The sequence below is a fragment of the Yarrowia lipolytica genome, chromosome 1A, assembly GCF_001761485.1.
Source record: "Yarrowia lipolytica chromosome 1A, complete sequence".
Lineage (NCBI taxonomy): Eukaryota > Fungi > Ascomycota > Dipodascomycetes > Dipodascales > Yarrowia > Yarrowia lipolytica.
Window position 1 is genome coordinate 2,236,926 of NC_090770.1, and position 20,932 is coordinate 2,257,857.

Consider the following 20,932-nt stretch of genomic DNA (forward strand, 5'->3'; position numbering starts at 1 on the left):
TCAAGGGTGAAACTCCTTTCGAGACTCCTTTCCCACAGGTGAAATTCCTGTTTACTGTACTCACAGGGTGAAACTCCTTTGTGAAGTCTCATAGGGTGAAATTCCTGTATGAGAAGCCGCCTAGAATTTGAAGAGCCACGCTGAAATGCCAGAGCAGCCAGTTGTAGAGCAAAGATCTGCTTTGACAGACGCCATACATGGTCAAAAGAGCAAGCCAGAGCCAGAGCTATAAGCCAGAGCCAGTGCGACATGAGCCAGAGCTGATACGCCAGATACCACAGAGTCAGAGCGATAGCCAGAGCCACAGATGCCTGAGTGTGAGCCATAAGTCCAAAGAGCAAGAGCCACACAGGTCAGAGCCAGCGCTGAAATGCCAGAGCCAGAACCCATGCCACGAGCAAAGAGCCAGTAAGCCCTTCAAGGCAATAAGTGCCAAACGCCGTGAGAGCAACGTCAATGCCACTAAGTCCTTCAAGGCGATAAGCGCATGGTCGCCATTCGAGCCACTAAGTCCAGAGAGCAATAAGAGCCATTTCGCCTGAGCAAGAGCCAATGAGTCCACAGATGCAATAAGCGCCAAACGCCAGAGCACAGACAGAGCCGAAGGAGCCAGGGCCATAGAGCCGAGGCCAGCCAGTTGCCAATAAGTCCAAAGAGCAATGAGAGCCTGAGCACGAGCCGAAGTCACACTATTCAAGGAGTAGGCGGTGAACCTCTTTACCAGAGGACGTAACTGACCGAACCTGTTTATCTAGTTTTGAGAGGAGTAGGTGAAAATCCGAACCTCTTGGGTTAATAAATCATGGACCAAAGAGTCCCACCCGAAATTCGAATCGTAGTGAGTTGTATCTTTGTAGTATTTGTACTTGTAACTGAGTTGTATTCAACATTGATCTTCTAACGCGACCAGACTGTTCCGTTTAACCACCTGTGCCATTGCGAAGACTTTGAGAGGTCCTTGCTTGTGGAGATGGTGGCTTGTCTGCAATCACTGATGGGATTTGTGCACGATGGGTGGATGATGGATGATTGGTCTTGTCATCCTATGTTGATGTGTGATTCTATCGAAACGAAGAAACAAACATACCGATAATTACCTACTTGTACCTAAACATATACCAAAAAAGCAAGATAAAAACCCATCCATTAATTTATATAAGTTGAGCTATCTAAATGAGGAGAGCAGCAAAGGCGGCAGCAATGGCTCCAGCAGAAGCAATGTTGAGGGCGGCGGAGTTAGAGTTGTCAGCAGTAGGGGAAGAAGAAGAAGAAGAAGAGGAAGAGTCGGCGTTCTTGTTTCCTGCGGTGGCAGAGGCAGCCATGGTGGAGGAAGAGCCAGCAGCACCGGTTGCTCGAGAAGAGGAGTCGCCAGTGGAGGAGGCAGAAGAGCCACCAGTAGAGGAAGCAGAAGAACCAGACGAAGCGGTGCCGGAAGAAGTAGCGGTGGAGGAAGAGCCTCCTGAAGAAGAGTTGGAGTTGTTGGAACCGGCGCCGGCAGCGGCATCTCGGTTGTTGTCAAGAGGGGCGACCTTGACAGCAATGTTCTTTCCGTTTCGACAGTTTCCACCATTCTTAACCTCGTAAGGAGCAATCTTGCCCTCCTTGGGACAGAGTCGGAAACCCATATCATGACCGTGGACCCTGAGCTCACCGTTATCAATCCACACACCTCTGGTGAACTTGTGGCGAGAAGTCTCGACCTGGTCATCGTGATCAAACTCGATACCCTTACCGTAAGAGGTCCTGAGGACACCATGCTCAAGAGTGTAGACAGCGTCTCCCACGTTGGAGAGCCACATCTCCCCGTCAAGCATGACAAGCGCCATATCGTTGAAGTCCTCACCGTCAGCCTCGGGAATCAGACCAAAGGGCTTGGAGGTGTCGACGTCAGAATTGTCGCCAGACTTGGGCCAGCCAGGGGCTCTGTCATCGTTCTCAGCCTTGGCCTCGAAGGAGATGCCGCCACGGCAGTGTCCACCAGCCTTGACCGCGTACTGGGCCTCCTTATCATGAACGGGGCAAGCAATGAGTCCCATATCGTTACCAGGAATCTGGAGGATATCGTCGTCATTGAACTTGAGGCCGGCGGTGATCTTTCGACCCTTGGAGGAGGTCTCGACCTCGTCATCGTGATCGAACTCAAGACCAGGACCGTACTGGGTCATAATTGAGCCGTTGTTGGACAGGGTAAAGAGGTACATGCCTCCCTTATTAGCCAGGTACATGTCATCCCCAAGGATAGATAGTCGGGTACCGTCAATGTCGGAACCCGGCTTATGGACCTTCAGAACGAAGGGGTTGGAAGTATCAAGGGCATTGGCAGCAGCCATGAGAGTGGCGAAAGAAATGGTAGAGAGCTTCATTGTGTAGATTGTTGTGGATGTGGTAGTTGATTGTGATGAGCAAGAAGGGGGATTCCTGGTAGTTCTTATATATCCCCAGAAACAAGGCAGGTTCGGCTAATGGCCAAGCCTCTGGTCGAACCAGGTTTCGGCTAACCTCTTCCGGTTTGCTCTCATTTCTTGCGTCCGTCATGCACCAAGATGATGAGATCAGTGCGCATATATGCTGTTAAGATGAAATTTGGGATGGTGATGATTGCTAATTTGGGATGGTCAAGATACAATGGATGTCTAAAGCCAACTTATGGACAATTCTGTTACATTTATACATGGAATATGTCCCCAACAAACCCCATAACCTCCCTATAACTCCAAATACTCCTCCTTCCTTCTTCCATTACTTCTCCCAACAAGGTAAGTGACAGATCGGAGTTTAAGCTCCCCAGAGTTTTTCACTTTAAGTTGCACACGGCTAATCAGAGTGAAGATTATACATCTTGTCGGAAGACATGGCATTGAATTCATTCCGGGAACCGATCCACAATTACCAACTCATTCAAGGTACTCAAATGGAGAGTGAATCTATTCACGGCCATACCCGCTCATTCAAACATTTCTACAATGTCACAACACCATCTTCTAATAATAACCCTCACATGTTACATACGCACGGCCAAGGCCACAGCCACTGAAATTCATCAGCCACAGCCCACAGCCACCGGGTCATCTGCGGGGTGTGTTGCGCCTGCCTAACGGCGCTTGAAAATAGCAACATCGACTTTCATTAGAATTTCCTTCCACACGGCGCTGTGAAGTTTTTGCCTGCTGCTCATGGAATTCACAGCAATTGTGACGAACATAGGAAGAACTGCTCGTGTGAGAAGTCCAAACAGGTGCGGTAACTACACAATGACATGATTTGAATACCTATACGCTGAGACCGTTTCATTAGCCTAGTATGGACTGATTTCTATTTATGGGACGTTTTTACGCGATATCGTATACTATACATATTCCGCATCGCTATAGATCCGTGGGTGTAGCCATATTCTATTTTAGGAACAGCGGTCTCTTCATGCAACCTTAATTAAGTGTAAAAGGACCCTGAGAGACAGAAACAGGATTAATGAGACACTCCTTGATGGGGGAACACACATGGTGTCACCCCTAATACGTGCATTTCAGTACATAGATTCTGACCCAGAATGCTACCGAACAAATCAGAAGTTCTCCAAAGGCATGATTGTTTCTCAAATCGGTACTGTGTTCAGGAACAGCAACCACAATCAAGGCACAAGGTTTTAACATGCGATATAGGCGGTTACCTACATTAACCGCAATGCCTTTCAGGTGCACCGTAGCAAGAAAATGGATCTTCCATGCACCTCTGTGTCGCTACTTGTAGTGTTACGAATCAGCAGATGGATATTTCTAGCTGCTTGTAGCTAATGGGAGATTGGTGTGAGGGGTTGTCAATGCGGATGTACTAATAATAGCCAGGCGCAGTCTTCGCCGTAGCTGCTGTGTAAATACGTACGGCATGCGCAGTAGCTACGTACAGGTACATACAGTACTGTATGTACATACGTTGTTTGTACAAGTATGAAACGAGTACACATATGTTGAATGCAGAGACATATGATGCAGCTCAGAGATCGTCCTCAGTTCTCTTAGATCAAGGGTTGCTTGTTCGGAGATAGCACTAATGCCTTCTCTTAGCTTGTGAGTTACTAGAAGCTTACTGGGGATTGGGGCCGCATGCATGCATCCAGAGTACTGGCCGATGATGTCTACATCCACGAGCTTCCATATATCAGATACTGTAAAAGATACGAGATTGAAACTCAGACTACAGTTAAATTTGAGTTGCGACCGTTGTTTGCCGTAAGAGGTGGAAAAAACCTTAAAATACACACATCGCGACTTCACACAAAACGTGGACACCGACATCTATATCATCGAGTGTAAAATTTTATAAAAAGGATGAGGGGGGATTCACACTTATAATCATATATAGAGGAAAATTTAATGAATTTACTGGATTTTTACGAGCATTTCGGCTTCATAATACTTTGCCTCACGGTGTGGCAACGTGCATTGCATAGATGCCCCCACACATGAGGCGATAGAAATTGAGATTGGTGATGAGAGAGTACGAGTGACGAGTGACGAGTGAGGAGAACGATCAGTACAACCACACCGAACCAGCAACATGTCGACAATAGGAGAAGATGGACTCATTGAAACCCATGTAATCCCTAAAAAGCGCCTGACTCAGCTCTATAAGAACTTATCCAAACAACGTCAATTTGTTCCCCCATTCCCTAAACAGACTCTGCCACTGAACGACGAGATTCTTCCTTTTGAATTCACCAAAGGCGACGAAAAGTACATCAAAGAACATATTATTGCTTCTGTCATTACCCACAGCGCCATTCCAGACTTCTTACGATTGGAACCAAGTGATATCCCACACCTACAGAAAAGATATGGGTACCAACGGCTACAGGTTAAAATGAGAGACATCTGTAACAGGTTATCAGGGACCCCGTGTTTGGCGAGTGTTCACAAACAAACAGCCACAGAAGACATGATAGATCAGATTGACATGACGTGGAATCTGTCCAGGGAATTAACCAAGGCCATGAAGAAGAGGAACAGGTTAACATCCACCATTTACCATTTTCTGCTCATATTTCAGAATCTACATCCTCACTTGTCTATGAAGATGGCTGCAGCTACTATGGTTCATCTTTTGGAGGAAGGGCATGCCCGTATCAACATCAAGCGGTTTGTGTTCCCTGCGTTGGAGTACAGCGGGCCTACGTGGGAGACTGTTATGACCAATAACCTGTCTCCACTGACTAAAGACACCGAGAGGACAGGGAGAAGCGATTTTTCGAGAGCAGAGAAGAGGAAACTAGCTGAAGCGTTATTGAAACTACACCGTTGCAAGTATCCTCAGAGAGAGGAGGATATCATCGGTATCGTGGAAAGCTTGATTGAAGAGACAAAAAGGAAGTACACCCCTGTCCAGCTCATTAGGGAGATGGTCTGTATGTTGGGAAAAGTGGATCAAATCAAGTCTGTGGTGAGAATGAGCGTTCGGCTACAGATGAGTCTTTACTTTTTGCTCGCAATTGAGACACGAATCTCGCATCAACAGGAGAAGGCTCGGAGAAGAGAGCTTGATACGAGGGGTCGTGAAGTGATGAGAATGATCAAGGAGGGGTCTTCAGCAGGAATTCTTGAAGAAGACATGTCACTGAATGTGTCTTGACATCTACACAACTGTAGAAGCCTCACACGTTTGAACCATAGAGATGTCTTGTGCCACTTCCTGGGGAGTCTGCGTAGTTAGTGCCGGTGCTGTACATGCTAATAAACGTACGAATACCATCCAAATACCTCAAATATAGAAACTCACACGACCAGCTCCCCTGGCACAACTCTGCCGTCATTATCTACGTGTACTTGTAGTCGCCGAGTCGATGAATGTACCCGGGTCTCTTCAGGGTAGGATGTCAATTGTCGACGTCAGAGCCTTATTCCACGGCAGAGACCGGACACTTGTTGATACGACAAAGGCAATCCACATGTCATTAATCAGCACCGGGAGATAAAAACAGTGTGAACACACAATCCCACAATCCAGTACGTCGTGAGATCGTGGTAATACAATAGTTACACAGCTACGGGTGCTGAAGATATCTGGAGGCCAGTGGACACTCCAAACACCAGCAGAAAAGATAATCATTCTTCCGGAAGATCCCGGAAAGGGCGCCAAGTGCCTTCCATCTCGCGGCTCAAGACTATTGCGTGAGATACGGCCCGACCGATAGCTTTATCTGATAAGATTAGCAACGAGGGGCACTGTTTGTGGCTGCGAACTTTGGGTGGTGACGACATCGACTGAAGTCTAATATCGGTTGCGATGTTTGGAAGAGGCCTAGTTTGTGATATATTTGTGTGAGGCTCACGTTACATATGAAGAGAAACGCATACATCTTGATTCATATAGTCGTATATACCCGCACGGCGCTATGCAAGAAGGTGCAGAATTTTCTGTGGTGTGTAATTCGCTCCACCACCGTTGATACGCATGCACATTAAACTTCAATATATGGGAAAATGTCGACCCCGCCAAGCCAAGGTTGATCCACGTTTTTCCGGGGTAGAAATTCTGAAACACGCAAGAGAGCAGATTTAGAACGTCGATATGGACGGGAGCTCGACACTAGGCCCGAGTAGTGTTCACGTGAATAGCGACGTAGTCCTAGGTGACCCATTAGCGCCCCCCCTCCGCTTATCGATAGCCGATAAGTCACATGACTCTGCAGTGTCCCAACGGATTCCGCACACGGCTCATGGCCATACCTCCACTTTACTGTACGGCATATATTGTTGAGCACAAAACAAGAGAAGCGGCTTACTGAGCGCTGAACAAGAAATACAACAGCAGCTATCGTGCATAATTACCCATCGAAACAGACAAGGCTAGCACTAGATCCGTTTCGTTTCAATAGCCGATATCCTATCACATCATCAGAGCATCCAACCACAAAAAGACGCCTGTGACCACCACTTCATCATTCAACACACACAGAATCACTCCTCCATTATAAAATAGAACCCCTCACACTCATCAACATCCACATCACCAATGACTGCCTGCTCTCACGATTTCAGATCGGATACGATCACAAATCCCACCAAAGAGATGATGGAAGCCATCACCAACTCGTACTCTGCTCTTGGCGACGCAGTGTACGAGGAGGACACCATCACCACCAACTTTGAGAGCCGAATCAAGGAGCTCACCGGCCACGAGGCTGCTGTCTTCGCCGTCTCCGGTACGATGACTAACCAGCTGGCCATCAGATCCCACCTGTTCCAGCCTCCACACTCGATCCTGTGTGATCATCGAGCACATGTGTACACCTGCGAAGCTGGTGGCATAGCCACACTGTCTCAGGCCATGGTGACCCCCGTCATCCCCTCCAATGGCATTTACATGACTCTGGAGGACATCAAGGCCAAGATCATTGTCGGAGAAGATGTCCATGTCGCACCTACCAAGCTCATCTGTCTGGAAAACACAATGGGTGGCGCCATTTACCCCATTGAGGAGATTCGTCGCATTTCAAAGTTTGCACGGGACAATGACATCCCTATCCATCTGGATGGCGCCAGACTGTGGAATGCAAGCATTGCTACAGGCGTGTCAATGCGGGAGTATGGTTCACTCTTTGACTCGATCTCTTTATGTCTATCAAAAGGCTTATGTGCCCCTGTAGGCAGTGTGCTTGTGGGGTCAAAGAAGCTGATCAAGACCGCTACCTGGTTTAAGAAGCAGGCCGGAGGAGGAATTCGGCAGTCCGGTATCCTGACATCTGCAGCTAACGTTGCATTGGACCAAGTCTGGCCCTCAATGGCAAAAACTCATGCTACTGCGAAGGAGTTCGCCAACTTTGTTACTTCTGACCTGGGCCTCAAGCTCCTTTTTCCCGCTGATACCAACTTTGTTTACATTGATGAAACGGACAAATTTGATTCTGATGTCTTTGTCAAGCTTGGAGCGGAGCGGGGCATCAAGTTGCTCGGAGGCAGAATCGTCTTCCACTACCATACTTCACCCGAGGCCATTGAGACCTTGAAGGAGGTGCTTCAAGAGGCTATCAAACAGTATTCTGGGGTAAAGGAAGACAAGCTTAAGACTAGTGGCTACATCTAATAGAGGCGCAAATGAATTCACTGTGGTGGCGTAGATAAATTTCATGTCCTCGAAGGTGGATAGTGACACCTCCAGCATTAGTAATTTAACACGGATTTTGCTACCTGAAATAAAGTTGGGTACAACTCTAAGTACATTAGTCTACAATTAGTGCTTTCACGTGACATTTGGTGATTCGAAACGCGCAAACTCCCGTCGATTTAGCATCTCAAGTCACGGGACATTATGACATCCTCTACAAATGTCATGCAACTATGGTGCAATCGGGCCCGGGCTGCTTTGTCATATCTGGTGATCTAAGAAAGGTGCAATAGTATATATAGACCTTGATGTAGGGGTCCAAGTTGCACAATCATTCAACAACAAGTAACACTTGCAAAGCTTTCAACATGGCTCCCACAATTGAAACCTCTACCCAGGCTACCTCCCTCCCATCCTCCAAGACCGGTTACGGTGCCAACTTGAAGAAGCAGCCTCTTAAGTACTCGGGTTCTCTTGATAAGTATGACCACTTTGAGGTCACCCCTAACATTGGAGAGGAGTTCTCCAGTGTTCAGCTTAGCTCTCTTCTCGAGTCTGATGACTTCGAGACTCTTGTGAGAGACCTGGCTATTCTCGTTGCTGAGCGAGGTGTTGTCTTTTTCCGAAACCAGGACATCAACGACGAGCAGCAGAAGAAGCTTGGTGAGCTTCTGGGCCACCTGACTGGTAAGCCCAAGGAGTCTGGCCTTCACGTCCATCCCACTGAGGCCCCCTCTTCTGAGACTGGCCAGGAGGTTCTCATTCTTCAGCCTGATCAGGGTGTCCTGAACCAGAAGTTCCTGCAGACCTCCACCCGAGCTGCTAAGAACTGGCACACCGACATCACCTTTGAGAAGGTTCCTTCTGACTATGCCATCCTCAAGATCATCAAGAAGCCCAGCTCTGGAGGTGGCGACACCCTTTGGGCCTCTGGATACGCTGCCTACGAGAAGCTGTCCCCCACTTACCAGAAGATCCTTGAGTCTCTGACTGCCCACCACTCTGGTCAGCACTTCCACGCTGTTGCCAAGCAGTCTGGTCACGGTATCGTCACCACTCCTCGAGGTCATCCCCTGAACTCTGGCGATGATCTCTACGCCGACCACCCCATCATCCGAACCAACCCCGTCACCGGATGGAAGTCTCTGTACGTCAACCCCATCTTCACCGAGTCCATCAATGGCCTTGGCTGGGACGAGTCTCGATCCATCCTTGATTTCCTCAACCAGAACCTCAAGGAGAACCACGACATCCATGTCCGTTTCCGATGGAACGACAACGATGTGGCCATCTGGGACAACCGATCCACTTACCATACCGCCACCTACGACTACTCCACTACCGACCGACTTGGCCACCGAGTTCTGTCTTGCGGTGAGGTTCCTTACCTTGATGAGAACTCGATTTCTCGAACTGAGGCTCTGAAGGCTGACCTCGAGGCTGCTGATGCCACTGCTTCCAAGCTGTCCCAGTTGAATGTCAACTAGATTGTCGCTACTGGTAGCTCTCTCTAACGACCTCTAACGAATCACGATTATTTATGAATACATTACGCATTGAAAAAAACTTCCACACGTAGCACTCATTGTAGCATCCACAAATTGGTATCAATATTGTATCGGCAACGACAGTTCAGATTATCACAAGTGACGGGTATCTCTTAAGGTAAAATCGCCAAGGTAACATCGCCAAGGTAACATTGACTTTCGGCATCATGAGCAGGTAAAAAAAAAACTGCTGTGAAGAAAGAAAACTTCCGGTGAGTCTTCCTCAGGTAACCTCGCCAATCCGACGACATCACGGAGGCAACTGTGTTCACAAACCAACTCCCATCACCAGCCCGTGAATCTCTTGGCTCTGGCAACCACCACCACATCCATGCAGGTCCCCACCTTTGAGAGTTGCCTTGTGGCGATGTGGCAATGTGGCGTTGATGGATGAGCAGGCGGCACTGGGTTTGTGGCAAGTCGAACGAGACATCAAGAGGCGGAAAGAGGTGTAAGTTGTGGCAAAAGAGGTGGCTCAGTTGACGAAGGAGGCGGAAGCCGTCTCCTTAATATATGAAACAGCAATTGTGGCTTTTGTGGCTGTGGCTTGTGGCTAGATTGCAACTTTATTGAAACGGCGCAGTTGCACGTGATATAAACTCAAACTTGCCTCAGTAAACGACCTCCACATATAATGGCTTCTATGCTACTCGTACAGTAATTATTGCCACACCACCATTCCAGAATAAAATAACAGAAGATGGGAATCAAAGAATAAAAGATGCCATAATCACAACTCTGACTGTGCATCGTAATCTCGCTTAATATCCGAGAACCTAAACTCCGCATCTCACTGTGCTTGCGCATTTGTACGTCGTCCAGAAGCCAGAAGTCCAAAAGAACCTCACAATCACCGATAAATAACGCTTTGGTTGCCCCTGATACGTATATCAATTTGATCTTTACGGTGCGACGTTAATCCAGGATATTGATTTAATGTTTAGCTGATTGCGCTAACTTGCTCTAGAGTGCAGCAAAGTGGGCATCACTGTGGTACAAGTACACTCCGATACAGGTAGATGAAGAGACACAAGCTTCTACAAGATAAGATGCAGTTCATACTTACCGCGGTTGACGTTAAAATTAAATCACTACTTTCTCTATTTTGTTCAATTATTCATATCTATGCATATTTGTGCGCTATCCTACCAACGTACCTTGTTGGCCTCCACCCTGGTTCTGGCGAAACGTTTACTGAACCTTCTCCATATCGAATCGAATCTTCTGACCCAGACCACCGTTAAGCTCGTAGTCGTCACCCCACTTTTCGGCAAGAACCAACCATTGCTTGACCTGCTGAGCATTTCGAGAACCGTAAAGATCCCACTCGAAAATAGCCCGTTCGTACAGGGCAGCAGGAGGAGCCCAGTCCTTCAGAGGAGTCTTGGAGGACAGATGAGGCTTGGCATCCGATGAAAATGTGACCACATGGGGGATGACCTGCTCATTCATGAGCTTGTAGCCCTCATCCAGTCGTCCAAGGTTTCGGAGAATGACAGCCTGCAGAAGAGCAGACTGGGGGTCATTCATGCCGTTAAGTTTCTTGTAAGACTTCTCCAATGCATTCTGGGGCATCTTAGAGTAGCCGTTCCAGTAGTAGAAGACCTCGCCGAGCAGGGGCTTCTTGACGGCCACGTCAACGAGAGGTCCCTCCTTCTTGAGCTGCTGGATTCGGTGAGCCACATACTTTCGCAGATGCTGCTTCTTGTCGGAAGCATGAGTTGCGGCCTTTTCGAGCAGGACGCCGGCTTGGGCCTTAGCAGCAGGGTCTTCCTCCTCCTTGTAGACCTCCAGGAGACAACAGGCGGCAAGGTAGTTGTACCAGGCATGGCACTTGGGAGTAAGGTCCACCAACTCCACAAAACTGTTGGCCGAGGTTCGGTACTGATGAAGACAGGTGAGCCACTTGGTTCTGTTCTCGTAGATGGGCTCCTTGAGCTGGCGCATATGGACAGTGTTAAGGTCCACAGACAGAATGGCGATTGCCTCATCCAGTCGATGTAGAGTGGCCTCAGCCTGACCCTGCTGCAGCACCAGAATGGAAGATCGGGGGTATCGGGCACGAGCAACCATGAGTTGCTGGTACATTCTGCTTCGGGGAGAGTCCTCGGACTTCTTCTCGAAGAAAGAGCCCTTGGCAATGAGCTCCTCTTCGGTTCCGGGCAAAATCAGATCCGAAGACTGCATGGGGGAGTCGTAGTATCGCATGAGCACAACAAGGGCGACTGTTGCCTGCACGTTAGGAGCAGAGATGGACTCCCACAGAAGTCGCAGACCATCCTCTCGAGAGCACTTGAATCCGATGGCTGACAAAAGTTTGCTGAGGCCAGGAGGAATCATGCTGAAGACGACCTGAATGATACCGAAACACAGACGGAATCCGGTATCAATGAGCTCGTCGTAAGACTCTCCGACGTTGTTGGCAGAGACCTTGGGGCCCAGTCGAGCGTGTCGGGCCTTAGCGTACTCGGTGAGCTCAGCAGGTGTGTAGCTGTATGGCGTGTAATTGGGGTTTTTCTTCATTTGCTGGATCTCGTACAAAGTGGAGTAGGCCTTCTTGAGCTTGTACAAAGCCTTGGTCATTTCGAGCATGGATTCGGAGATGATCATCATACAGGCTCCTAGAAGCTCTGCCTCAGCCAGGGCAACCTTGTACTCAGTTCCCGGAGGATAGGAGCAGTAGGGAGTGTAGTTATGAGTTCGATCAATGTTCTTGTAGGCGGCAGTCTCGCAGGTGGCCAAATGATCTGCTGTCTGTCTGATTTGCTCCGGATCCTGTCCAAAGAAGGCCTCAATAGATCCCACGACTCCGTGGACCAGCTTGTGGAGGCCAGAATTCGTCTTAATGCTGAGGTAGGGGGCAGCATCCTCCTTTCGTTCATCCATGACCGTGTCGATCGCAGCTAGACCGTTTTCAAGGATGACGGCCTCGGAGAGCACCATGGCGGCCTCTGTGGCAGCATCTTTCTTCGTAGACGACTTTCCAAAACCGAGAATAGTCATTGTAGCCGGTTGTCGTAGAGTGTGAGAAGACAAGTTGGAGTATAAGTCGCTGTAGATGAAAGTGCCAAGTTAGATAAGGTTATGTGTCAAGTGCCCCGTTTTGGTTTTCGCGCGTATTATCTCTCACTCGGAAATAGGATTACATATCCGAGTAAAGGACTAAAAGGTGGTATGGAGGATACAAAAAATCCTCCGTCACGCGGCTTGATAATGATTCCGCCTTCGGATCATGTCCTTCACATGCCTCTTTGGTTTTTAGAGTCACTAGGCCACGCTCCAAGGCGTGTCTGGCTAAGGCCGTTGGCCTCCTCCTGGCTGCAGATAATAATTTCACTCAAACGCAGGTCAAGCATCCGGTCCATGTGCAAAAGTCCGAAATTCAAAAACACGTCCCATGGCATACCCGGACATCTACGAGTACATATACTGCACATGGAAAGCCCCCGAGCGGCAGAGGCACGTCGGAATATACACTTCTTGCCCATGGACCCTGGTTTTCGGTCCATGGTAGTGTCTCGGACTTGTGACTGTCTATCTCAACCGAACCGAATTTTCATCAGACTTCCTTTCGGCCTCCCAACCGACACAAAGAATCTAAAAACATTTGTCAGGTTGGTTATCATGGATAAGGGTACAAAGTACCAAAACTTAGGAGATGGTACTTGTAGTTTATGGAAAGCCCTACAAAACCATCCCCATCGCCTGAGGGCTGGCATGAAACATGTGCATGCAGTTTCCGATGTCTGGGCATTATGAACGTTGCGGTAACCATGGAAACGTCGCCCTGTTGACTTTGTGGACATGCTGCATGCACGCCAGCATATATATTAACGCAGAAGCAAATCTCGCCACCCCTCCTCCAAGTTGCACTGTGCTATACTATATACTGTAGTTCTTTTGAGACATAGATATAAGCCAGAAGCACAGACATGTTCAGTGCAAGCCGGTTACAGCAGCAAGTGTCTGACGTGGCTGATCCAGCCGTTGGGCCTAACTTGTAGGTTCACTTGCTCACGCGCACTCATGCAACACATGGTGGACTGGTCATGAAGCATTTATCACCTGGATACAGCCACGCTAGACTTGCCATAACGGGAGCAGAGCGGTGGTGTCAAAAAAATGCGCTTAACCACCCTCTTTACATTTTCTTTCAGCCTTGCTTCGCTCCCCAAGAATGTGGTTCAGCAAATTTTGGGTCCACACGATTAAGATGTCCATAAAAAAGACAGCCTACTGCTCGTAAGTTGCCTTCATAGCCAACTTTCTCTGGTAAGGCGGAACCACTGGAATGTTATGTTAAACCCCGCAGAACCGAAAAATCGCAGAAGATATGTATGCATTCTTTCCTCGCCTTTGCGTGTGATTTCGGAATCACAGAACAGCTCCGCAATGAACTCCGACCCGGCCATGTGTGGCCCTGGCTGGCGTGTGAAACATTTGGGGTGAGGTGCAACTTTTAGGTTCCATTTAGTAGGGTACCTATGCAAACTCTTTGTGAGGACCATTGCAACATTTGCGTTCAGTGGGAGTCAAAGGAGACCCATATCATCTCACGAGGCCCTCAGGCTTATGATGGATTTGCTCTTAGCCTCTCAACCCTAGCACTGTTTCTAAATGTATCCGCCGCACCACCCACACAGTAACTGCCCATCCATTGATCTACAAGTAGTGACCTACACTCAACGGGTATGGACATCCTCTTGCAATATTGCTTGTTGCATCGGAAAAATAACGGCAAACTAACAAGGATAACGATAACAGCTTAAACCACTTGCTGTGCTTTCCCCACTTGGCGCTTGCTAACCGGATGTATAATAAAAGCCTTGTTTCTGGCTAGTAGATGAGGGGTCGAACCATGACCCGCAACCAAGGCTCTACAAGTAGATGTGATACCAGTCTCCGAAGTGTTCCATATCTACAATTAGTATATCCTTCTGTCGCGTGCCCAGTCGGACCGGAGTTATGTGTCTTGTGCACGGGCATTCTTTGCAGACGTGGGGATAAATAGAGTTTGACAATGTAACCACACAATAGATTTGTGTGCTTGGCACGAGATGTAAACCGTACGATGCAACAGCCCTGGAGATGCACACCCGATAATATAAAGCCTTCCTGAGTGACCCGAAGCCTTTACGTGCTTCCTTGCTTTATCGCTTCTTAATCCTTATTTTATCCACCTCAAGCCGTGTAGTAATGTCTCACACATATTTTCTCAGCCGTTACATGGGGGTGTGTACGTGGCGCAGCAGTTCCGCGTCTTATCCAGGGACCACGCACACTTCTCTAATTCATCTAAATTTTTACGTGTCCAGTAAATCAACCAATAAATATCTTTAATTATGTACAGGAGAGCCTATGGGAGCCCCTTAATCAACCTCCTCAACAGTGGGACCCTCGCCGCCACCAGGGGCGGCTCCAGCTCCAGGCATGCCTCCTCCGGGCATTCCACCGGGAGCACCACCGTCAGCTCCGTAGAACTTCATAAGGATGGGGTTCGCAATACCCTCGAGCTCCTTCTGCTTATCGGAGTACTCTTCAGTAGCACCGGACTGAGTAGCATCGAGGAACTCAATGGTCTCGTTGATGGCCTTCTCAAGCTTCTCACGCTCGGCCTCGTCAACCTTCTCCTTGAACTTCTCCTCGGAGAGAGTGTTCTTGAGAGAGTAGGTGTAAGACTCGAGGCCGTTCTTGGCGGCAATTCGGGCAGCCTCCTTCTCGTCCTCGTCCTTGTACTTCTCAGCGTCGTTCACCATTCGCTCAATTTCCTCCTTGGAAAGTCGGCCCTTGTCGTTGGTGATAGTGATTTGCTGAGTCTTACCAGTACCCTTCTCAACAGCGGAGACGTTGAGAATACCGTTGGCATCAACGTCAAAGGTGACTTCGATCTGAGGAACACCACGAGGAGCGGGGGGAATACCGGACAGCTCAAACTTACCAAGGATGTTGTTATCCTTGGTCTGAGCTCGCTCACCCTCAAAGACCTGAATCAGAACGCCAGGCTGGTTGTCAGCGTAGGTGGAGAAGGTCTCAGACTTCTTGGTGGGGATAGTCGAGTTTCGGGGGATGAGCTTGGTCATAACACCGCCAGCAGTCTCGATTCCAAGAGAAAGGGGAGCAACGTCAAGGAGCAGAATATCCTGAGTGGAAGAGGAAGTGTCACCAGAAAGGATGGCAGCCTGGACGGCAGCACCGTAGGCAACAGCCTCATCAGGGTTGATAGATCGATTCAGCTCTTTTCCGTTGAAGAAGTCAGAAACGAGCTTCTGCACCTTGGGGATTCGAGTGGAGCCACCAACAAGGACAATCTCGTTGACTGAGGCCTTGTCCATCTTAGCGTCCTTCAGGACCTTCTCAACTGGCTCAAGAGTGCCTCGGAAGAGATCCTGACAGAGTTCCTCGAATCGGGCTCGAGTGATGGAGGTGTAGAAATCAATACCCTCGTAGAGAGAGTCGATCTCAATGGATGTCTGAGCGGAAGACGAAAGGGTTCGCTTAGCTCGCTCACAAGCGGTTCGCAGTCGTCGGAGAGCTCGCTGGTTGGTGGAGATGTCCTTCTTGTGCTTTCGCTTGAACTCCTGAACAAAGTGGTTCACGAGTCGGTTGTCAAAGTCCTCACCACCGAGATGGGTATCTCCAGCGGTGGCCTTGACCTCAAAGATGCCGTCTTCGATAGACAGAAGAGAAACATCAAAAGTTCCTCCTCCAAGATCGAAAATGAGCACGTTTCGCTCGCCAGTCTCCTTCTTATCGAGACCGTAGGCAATGGCGGCAGCGGTAGGCTCGTTGATAATTCTCTGAACATTCAGACCAGCAATAAGACCTGCGTCCTTGGTGGCCTGTCGCTGAGAATCATTGAAGTATGCGGGAACGGTAATGACAGCGTCGTTCACCTTTGTTCCGAGGTATCCCTCAGCAGTTTCTTTCATCTTGGTGAGGATCATGGAAGAGATCTCTTCGGGGGTGAAGACCTTGGTTTCGCCCTTGAATTCGACCTCGATGTTGGGCTTTCCAGCCTTGTCGATAATCTTGAAGGGGAAGTGCTTGGCGTCATTCTGGACCTCAGGGTCGTCGAATTTTCGGCCAATCAGTCGCTTGGCGTCAAAGACTGTGTTTGCAGGGTTCATGGCAGCCTGGTTCTTGGCAGCATCACCAATGAGTCGTTCAGTGTCGGTAAAGGCCACAAACGAGGGAGTGGTTCTGTTTCCCTGGTCATTGGCGATGATTTCGACTCTGTCATTGGCGAAATGGGCCACACAGGAGTATGTGGTTCCAAGATCGATTCCTACTGCTTTAGACATGTTGTTGTAATGTGTTTCTTTCGTTTTCTTTTGTGTTTGTGATGGCCTATTTTCTGTGGCAGACACCCCGACTTTTAATAGTGTCCCTGTGCATGCTACCTGCAGAAGTTCGTGATGTTTCTCGAAGGTGAGAGAAAAGATAAGGTATAGCCTAACCTTATTCGTGGAATGATATCGAAGCAGATGGAAGACTGGAGAAGTTCACAGAAATTTACAGAAATTCACAGAAAGATCAACAGGTGTGCACTTGTAACAACATGTGGGCCAATAATGGTCTGATGTACCCAGGGTGTGACCAACATCGACTAATCAGGGAGCCGCTGACAGATTTGGTATACCCAGGTTATCTCATTGCTTTCTGAGAGACACTTACAGTATGTACAGTATGTACAGTAGCGGCAGTGTTCACGTCCCTCATTCGCTGGAAGGGCAATAGAATATGATATGGGATGAGAGCGATCAATCTGATGGGGAGGAATACAAGAGCAGTCTTGCAAGAAGGAAAACAAGCACAGTCTTGTGGGAAGGAATCCATTCAGAACCAGTCTTGCAGGTGAACAGAGGAACAGTTATGCTTAGCGTTGAGGAGTTTGCTGGTGACTGCTAAGCAACAGGTCCTGGGAGATGTCGGTGATGCGTGATCCAAGCATACAATAGCAATGAAGTCGCCACTTCTACCGATTCTACGACGATCAGCCACTGCGGGTGCTGAAGCAGTGGGTTTGTTGCCTTGGTTCATGAAAAGGAGCCACAGGCAGCAGCAGAGGAGAGTCACCGTCACGACTATGATTGTCGTCACCAGTAGAATCAGAGAAATTCTGCTTATAGGTGAGCGGCTCCAGGAACAACCTCGGTATCATCGTCCTCGGAGGGGCGGAGCCCTTGGAGGAGTTGTACATCTTGAATATGCCATATTCATCTATACTTCCACCCGCCAACAGACGACGATACACCACTATAAACACACCCCCATCCACACCATCAACACCACCACACACCATCACACCACCATCACAACACCACCACATAGATACTCGACGCCCAGTTATGTTTCGACTACAACTTACGACCCACCCTAGATTCTAATACACTACAAGTAGCACAAATGCTGTGCATCCATTGCGCCACACAACAAACAGCCTACAGCCAGAAGATGACAAGTGTGAGTATACTATTGACCCAGGACGACCGCTAATACATATAGCCCTAGCTACATGAAGCCAATTGTTGGAGACTTCTGCACTAGATATCTTTCAAGTAATTGTTGCAACTTGTGGTTCCCCACAGGCTGTCAAAAGAAGAGCGACACTTCCAAGGCCCAGTTCCTCGCCGAGCTGTGTGAGCAGGAGATTGCCGTGCGATCCGCCAAGCACCTGCTGCGAAACGAGATGGCCAAGAAGGGTGCCAACCCCAAGTACGTTGTTGCTCACGTCATGAACCTGCTGCTGGGCTCCACCTCCAAGGTGTTTGATACCCCCGCCGGTCTGCTGACTGTCTCCGACTCCGTCAACCTTTCGGTCGACGAGGCCAAGGCTACTGTTGCCGCCATTGCCAAGACCCGATTCGGCTACGACCTCGATACCTCCATCTTCGCCAAGCGACCCGTCCAGCTGCTCCGAGAGCTGTCTGGAAAGCTGGGACTCCAGTTCCTGCAGAAGGAGTACGAGTTTGGTGCCGAGCCCTTTGCCGTCGCCGACGTGGTCAACATCCTCCCCGTCTTCAAGACCACCACCTTCCGATCCAAGCCTCGAGGAGAGGCTCGAGGCTGCCCGAACCGGTCAACACAGGACGTGGCTCTGCAGCTGCTGCGAGACCTCCTCGCCGAGCAGGTGTACGGCTCCGTTAACCCGAGCCACCAAGGTGTACAACACCGCTTCTTCGCTACGAGATGGACGAGGCTCTGCTGGCTGCGGATCTCGGCCGACGAGCCTGCATCATGTCGAGCGATGCTCCGGAATCGACTCTGTCGACGCCATTCACTACCTCAACCGTGTTGTTTGAGCACGCCATCGGCAACTACGTCGGTGCTCTGCACATGTAAGCACGCCGTTCGTGTCAAGATCAAGACCGTAAGCGACACCCTCACATTATGACGACGATACCCGGAATTTCAACGAGAAACCCGCTACACAAGACACACACGCTACTAGCTAGCTGTATGACACTTTTCCACTGTGCTATTGTATAAAACCTAATACAACAGTAAAACAGTACTTGTACTTTGAGACCGTGATCAGCATTCCCAAAGTTGATGGACGGCTCCTCTCATCGCGACTCGTATGAACCCATGGAAAGCTTGTACTTGTAGGACTCTTAATCCAACTTTACGATAACAGGACACCGAGAGTCTCGATCTTTGACTTCTTTAGGACCTCTGTTGTTAATCGCACCTGTAAAAATTTGATGTTTTCTGTATGTTCTGAGGTACCTAAGCCACTTCTGAGCCTTTTAAAGAGAAGGCAAAAAGGGTCTGAACTGTTGATTCCAGAACTCGAGAGTCAGGAAGTAGTTGAAACAAGAATAACACCTCTTCCAGTCCTTTCAGATGATTATAATCAAAATCCTCGAACAACCTCTGATGCATTTTTACAACAAACTTCTATATGTCCGACTTTGATCTGTCCATCTGATAATGTGCGTCAGATGTGACATGATTTTCAGGGTCGGTTTTATTCTCGGGCCAGTTATTTCCCTCTTCTTAGATGGAAGCTCTTAAAGCATAGCCCTGATGGAGTGAGACGCCCCTCTTGTAAGTCTTACAAATCAATTCTACTTGTAATACGAGGCATTCCTGGAACTACCCCCGCGTTTGAAGATACCTCGGCGAACGTCTTGACCGCACCAGTAAACACTTCCACTGTGGCAGGAGTCGAAAAACACTCACTTGCATCTACCCACGTCCACAGATACGCCTCAAAAATGTAACACGGTCAGAAGGGTCGCGACAAATCTGCAAAGACCAGCCATAGATTCACCTGCCACGCACGTGGGATTCAAAGCAGAACTCGATAAAGTAGATAAAGCAGGTACTAGTGGACTCCCATTACTGTCCTTGTCGTCCGATGACTTTACCCTTTTTTGTGTTGGAGTGTGCTCGCTTCGTCAGATGAGCAAGTTCTATTTCCAGGGAGATGAATCTTGGAAGGGTGAAATGTCACGAATGACTCTCAAGCCTGTGTATAATACAAGTACCCTTGTTCCCCTGTCCTCTGTGTTCAGCAAGGTAGTTACACAAATGGTGTTCCGAATGGACACGGCTGGTTTGGTCTCCTATTACCTCACACCTCCAGCCTCCACAGACACCGCGCCTGGACATTCAAAATGTACCACGACCCTTGAGAACGACAGCGGAGATATTTTTAAGCAGATAACGCACACACCGGGCTCAACCCACACTGTTCAGGGGATACTTCCGGTACAGTACTCATCACTTTTCGAACTCAGAGGGCTACTTCCGGTACAGTATGTACTGTACTCCATGACTTATCACGGGATTGAAGGTTCTGACAAACGCCAACAGAAGTTATTTTGTGCAGGTACACCTACTCTTGTCTCCACCAACGTTGACCCAGGAAATAAGATGGGGTCCTTGGTCTTTCAAACTTGATAGAGAGTTCTACGAGCAGATTACCGCCACATCACTACTGCCGTTCGCCTACAGCAGGCTCCACCATCGTCACAGTCTTCAATGTGCGAGCAGACTTATAGTCCCCGCCTTTACTCAGAGATACCAAACTCCAAAAGTATGTACTGTATTCGTACTTGTACCTTTACCAACAAGGGAATAAAAAGCAAACGCGACCATGAGAATCATAATCACAACGACGCACGCTCCACAACAGTATTGATGCGCAGTTTGATCTCTCCTCTTGAGTTCAGTGTATCTGAAGTTGACAGCTGTGCACCAGCAGTTATTTGTCTTCTTTATGAAGTATTTGAGTCCTACTTAACCTTGATGCTTTGTCCAAAAACTCGAACTGATTCACA

The 20,932-nt window shown here is 48.7% G+C and overlaps 8 protein-coding genes across 8 annotated transcripts; 5 read left to right on the top strand and 3 right to left on the bottom strand.

Moving 5' to 3' along the window:
- Nucleotides 1-1,169: 1,169 nt before the first annotated feature.
- On the bottom strand, nt 1,170-2,363 carry YALI1_A22393g (uncharacterized protein; the record flags this gene model as incomplete). Its single annotated transcript, XM_500329.3, has 1 exon — nt 1,170-2,363. The coding sequence occupies one exon, from the start codon at nt 2,361-2,363 to the stop codon at nt 1,170-1,172; it is 1,194 nt and encodes a 397-aa protein (XP_500329.3).
- Nucleotides 2,364-4,554: 2,191 nt separating this feature from the next.
- YALI1_A22415g (uncharacterized protein) lies at nt 4,555-5,622 on the top strand (the record flags this gene model as incomplete). Its single annotated transcript, XM_068281889.1, has 1 exon — nt 4,555-5,622. The coding sequence occupies one exon, from the start codon at nt 4,555-4,557 to the stop codon at nt 5,620-5,622; it is 1,068 nt and encodes a 355-aa protein (XP_068137990.1).
- Nucleotides 5,623-7,005: 1,383 nt separating this feature from the next.
- Nucleotides 7,006-8,076, top strand: YALI1_A22440g (uncharacterized protein; the record flags this gene model as incomplete). The annotated part of the gene is made up of 1 exon (XM_500331.2): nt 7,006-8,076. The coding sequence occupies one exon, from the start codon at nt 7,006-7,008 to the stop codon at nt 8,074-8,076; it is 1,071 nt and encodes a 356-aa protein (XP_500331.1).
- A 389-nt stretch (nt 8,077-8,465) lies between these two features.
- Nucleotides 8,466-9,584, top strand: YALI1_A22454g (uncharacterized protein; the record flags this gene model as incomplete). Its single annotated transcript, XM_500332.2, has 1 exon — nt 8,466-9,584. One exon carries the CDS (start codon nt 8,466-8,468, stop codon nt 9,582-9,584), a length of 1,119 nt encoding a protein of 372 aa, XP_500332.2.
- A 1,251-nt stretch (nt 9,585-10,835) lies between these two features.
- Nucleotides 10,836-12,647, bottom strand: YALI1_A22496g (uncharacterized protein; the record flags this gene model as incomplete). Its single annotated transcript, XM_500333.3, has 1 exon — nt 10,836-12,647. The coding sequence occupies one exon, from the start codon at nt 12,645-12,647 to the stop codon at nt 10,836-10,838; it is 1,812 nt and encodes a 603-aa protein (XP_500333.1).
- Nucleotides 12,648-12,728: 81 nt separating this feature from the next.
- On the top strand, nt 12,729-13,403 carry YALI1_A22497g (uncharacterized protein; the record flags this gene model as incomplete). The annotated part of the gene is made up of 1 exon (XM_068281890.1): nt 12,729-13,403. One exon carries the CDS (start codon nt 12,729-12,731, stop codon nt 13,401-13,403), a length of 675 nt encoding a protein of 224 aa, XP_068137991.1.
- A 1,610-nt stretch (nt 13,404-15,013) lies between these two features.
- Nucleotides 15,014-16,945, bottom strand: YALI1_A22539g (uncharacterized protein; the record flags this gene model as incomplete). Its single annotated transcript, XM_066094034.2, has 1 exon — nt 15,014-16,945. The coding sequence occupies one exon, from the start codon at nt 16,943-16,945 to the stop codon at nt 15,014-15,016; it is 1,932 nt and encodes a 643-aa protein (XP_065950106.1).
- Nucleotides 16,946-18,159: 1,214 nt separating this feature from the next.
- Nucleotides 18,160-19,038, top strand: YALI1_A22551g (uncharacterized protein; the record flags this gene model as incomplete). Its single annotated transcript, XM_066094030.2, has 1 exon — nt 18,160-19,038. One exon carries the CDS (start codon nt 18,160-18,162, stop codon nt 19,036-19,038), a length of 879 nt encoding a protein of 292 aa, XP_065950102.2.
- Between the last annotated feature and the right edge of the window lie 1,894 nt (nt 19,039-20,932).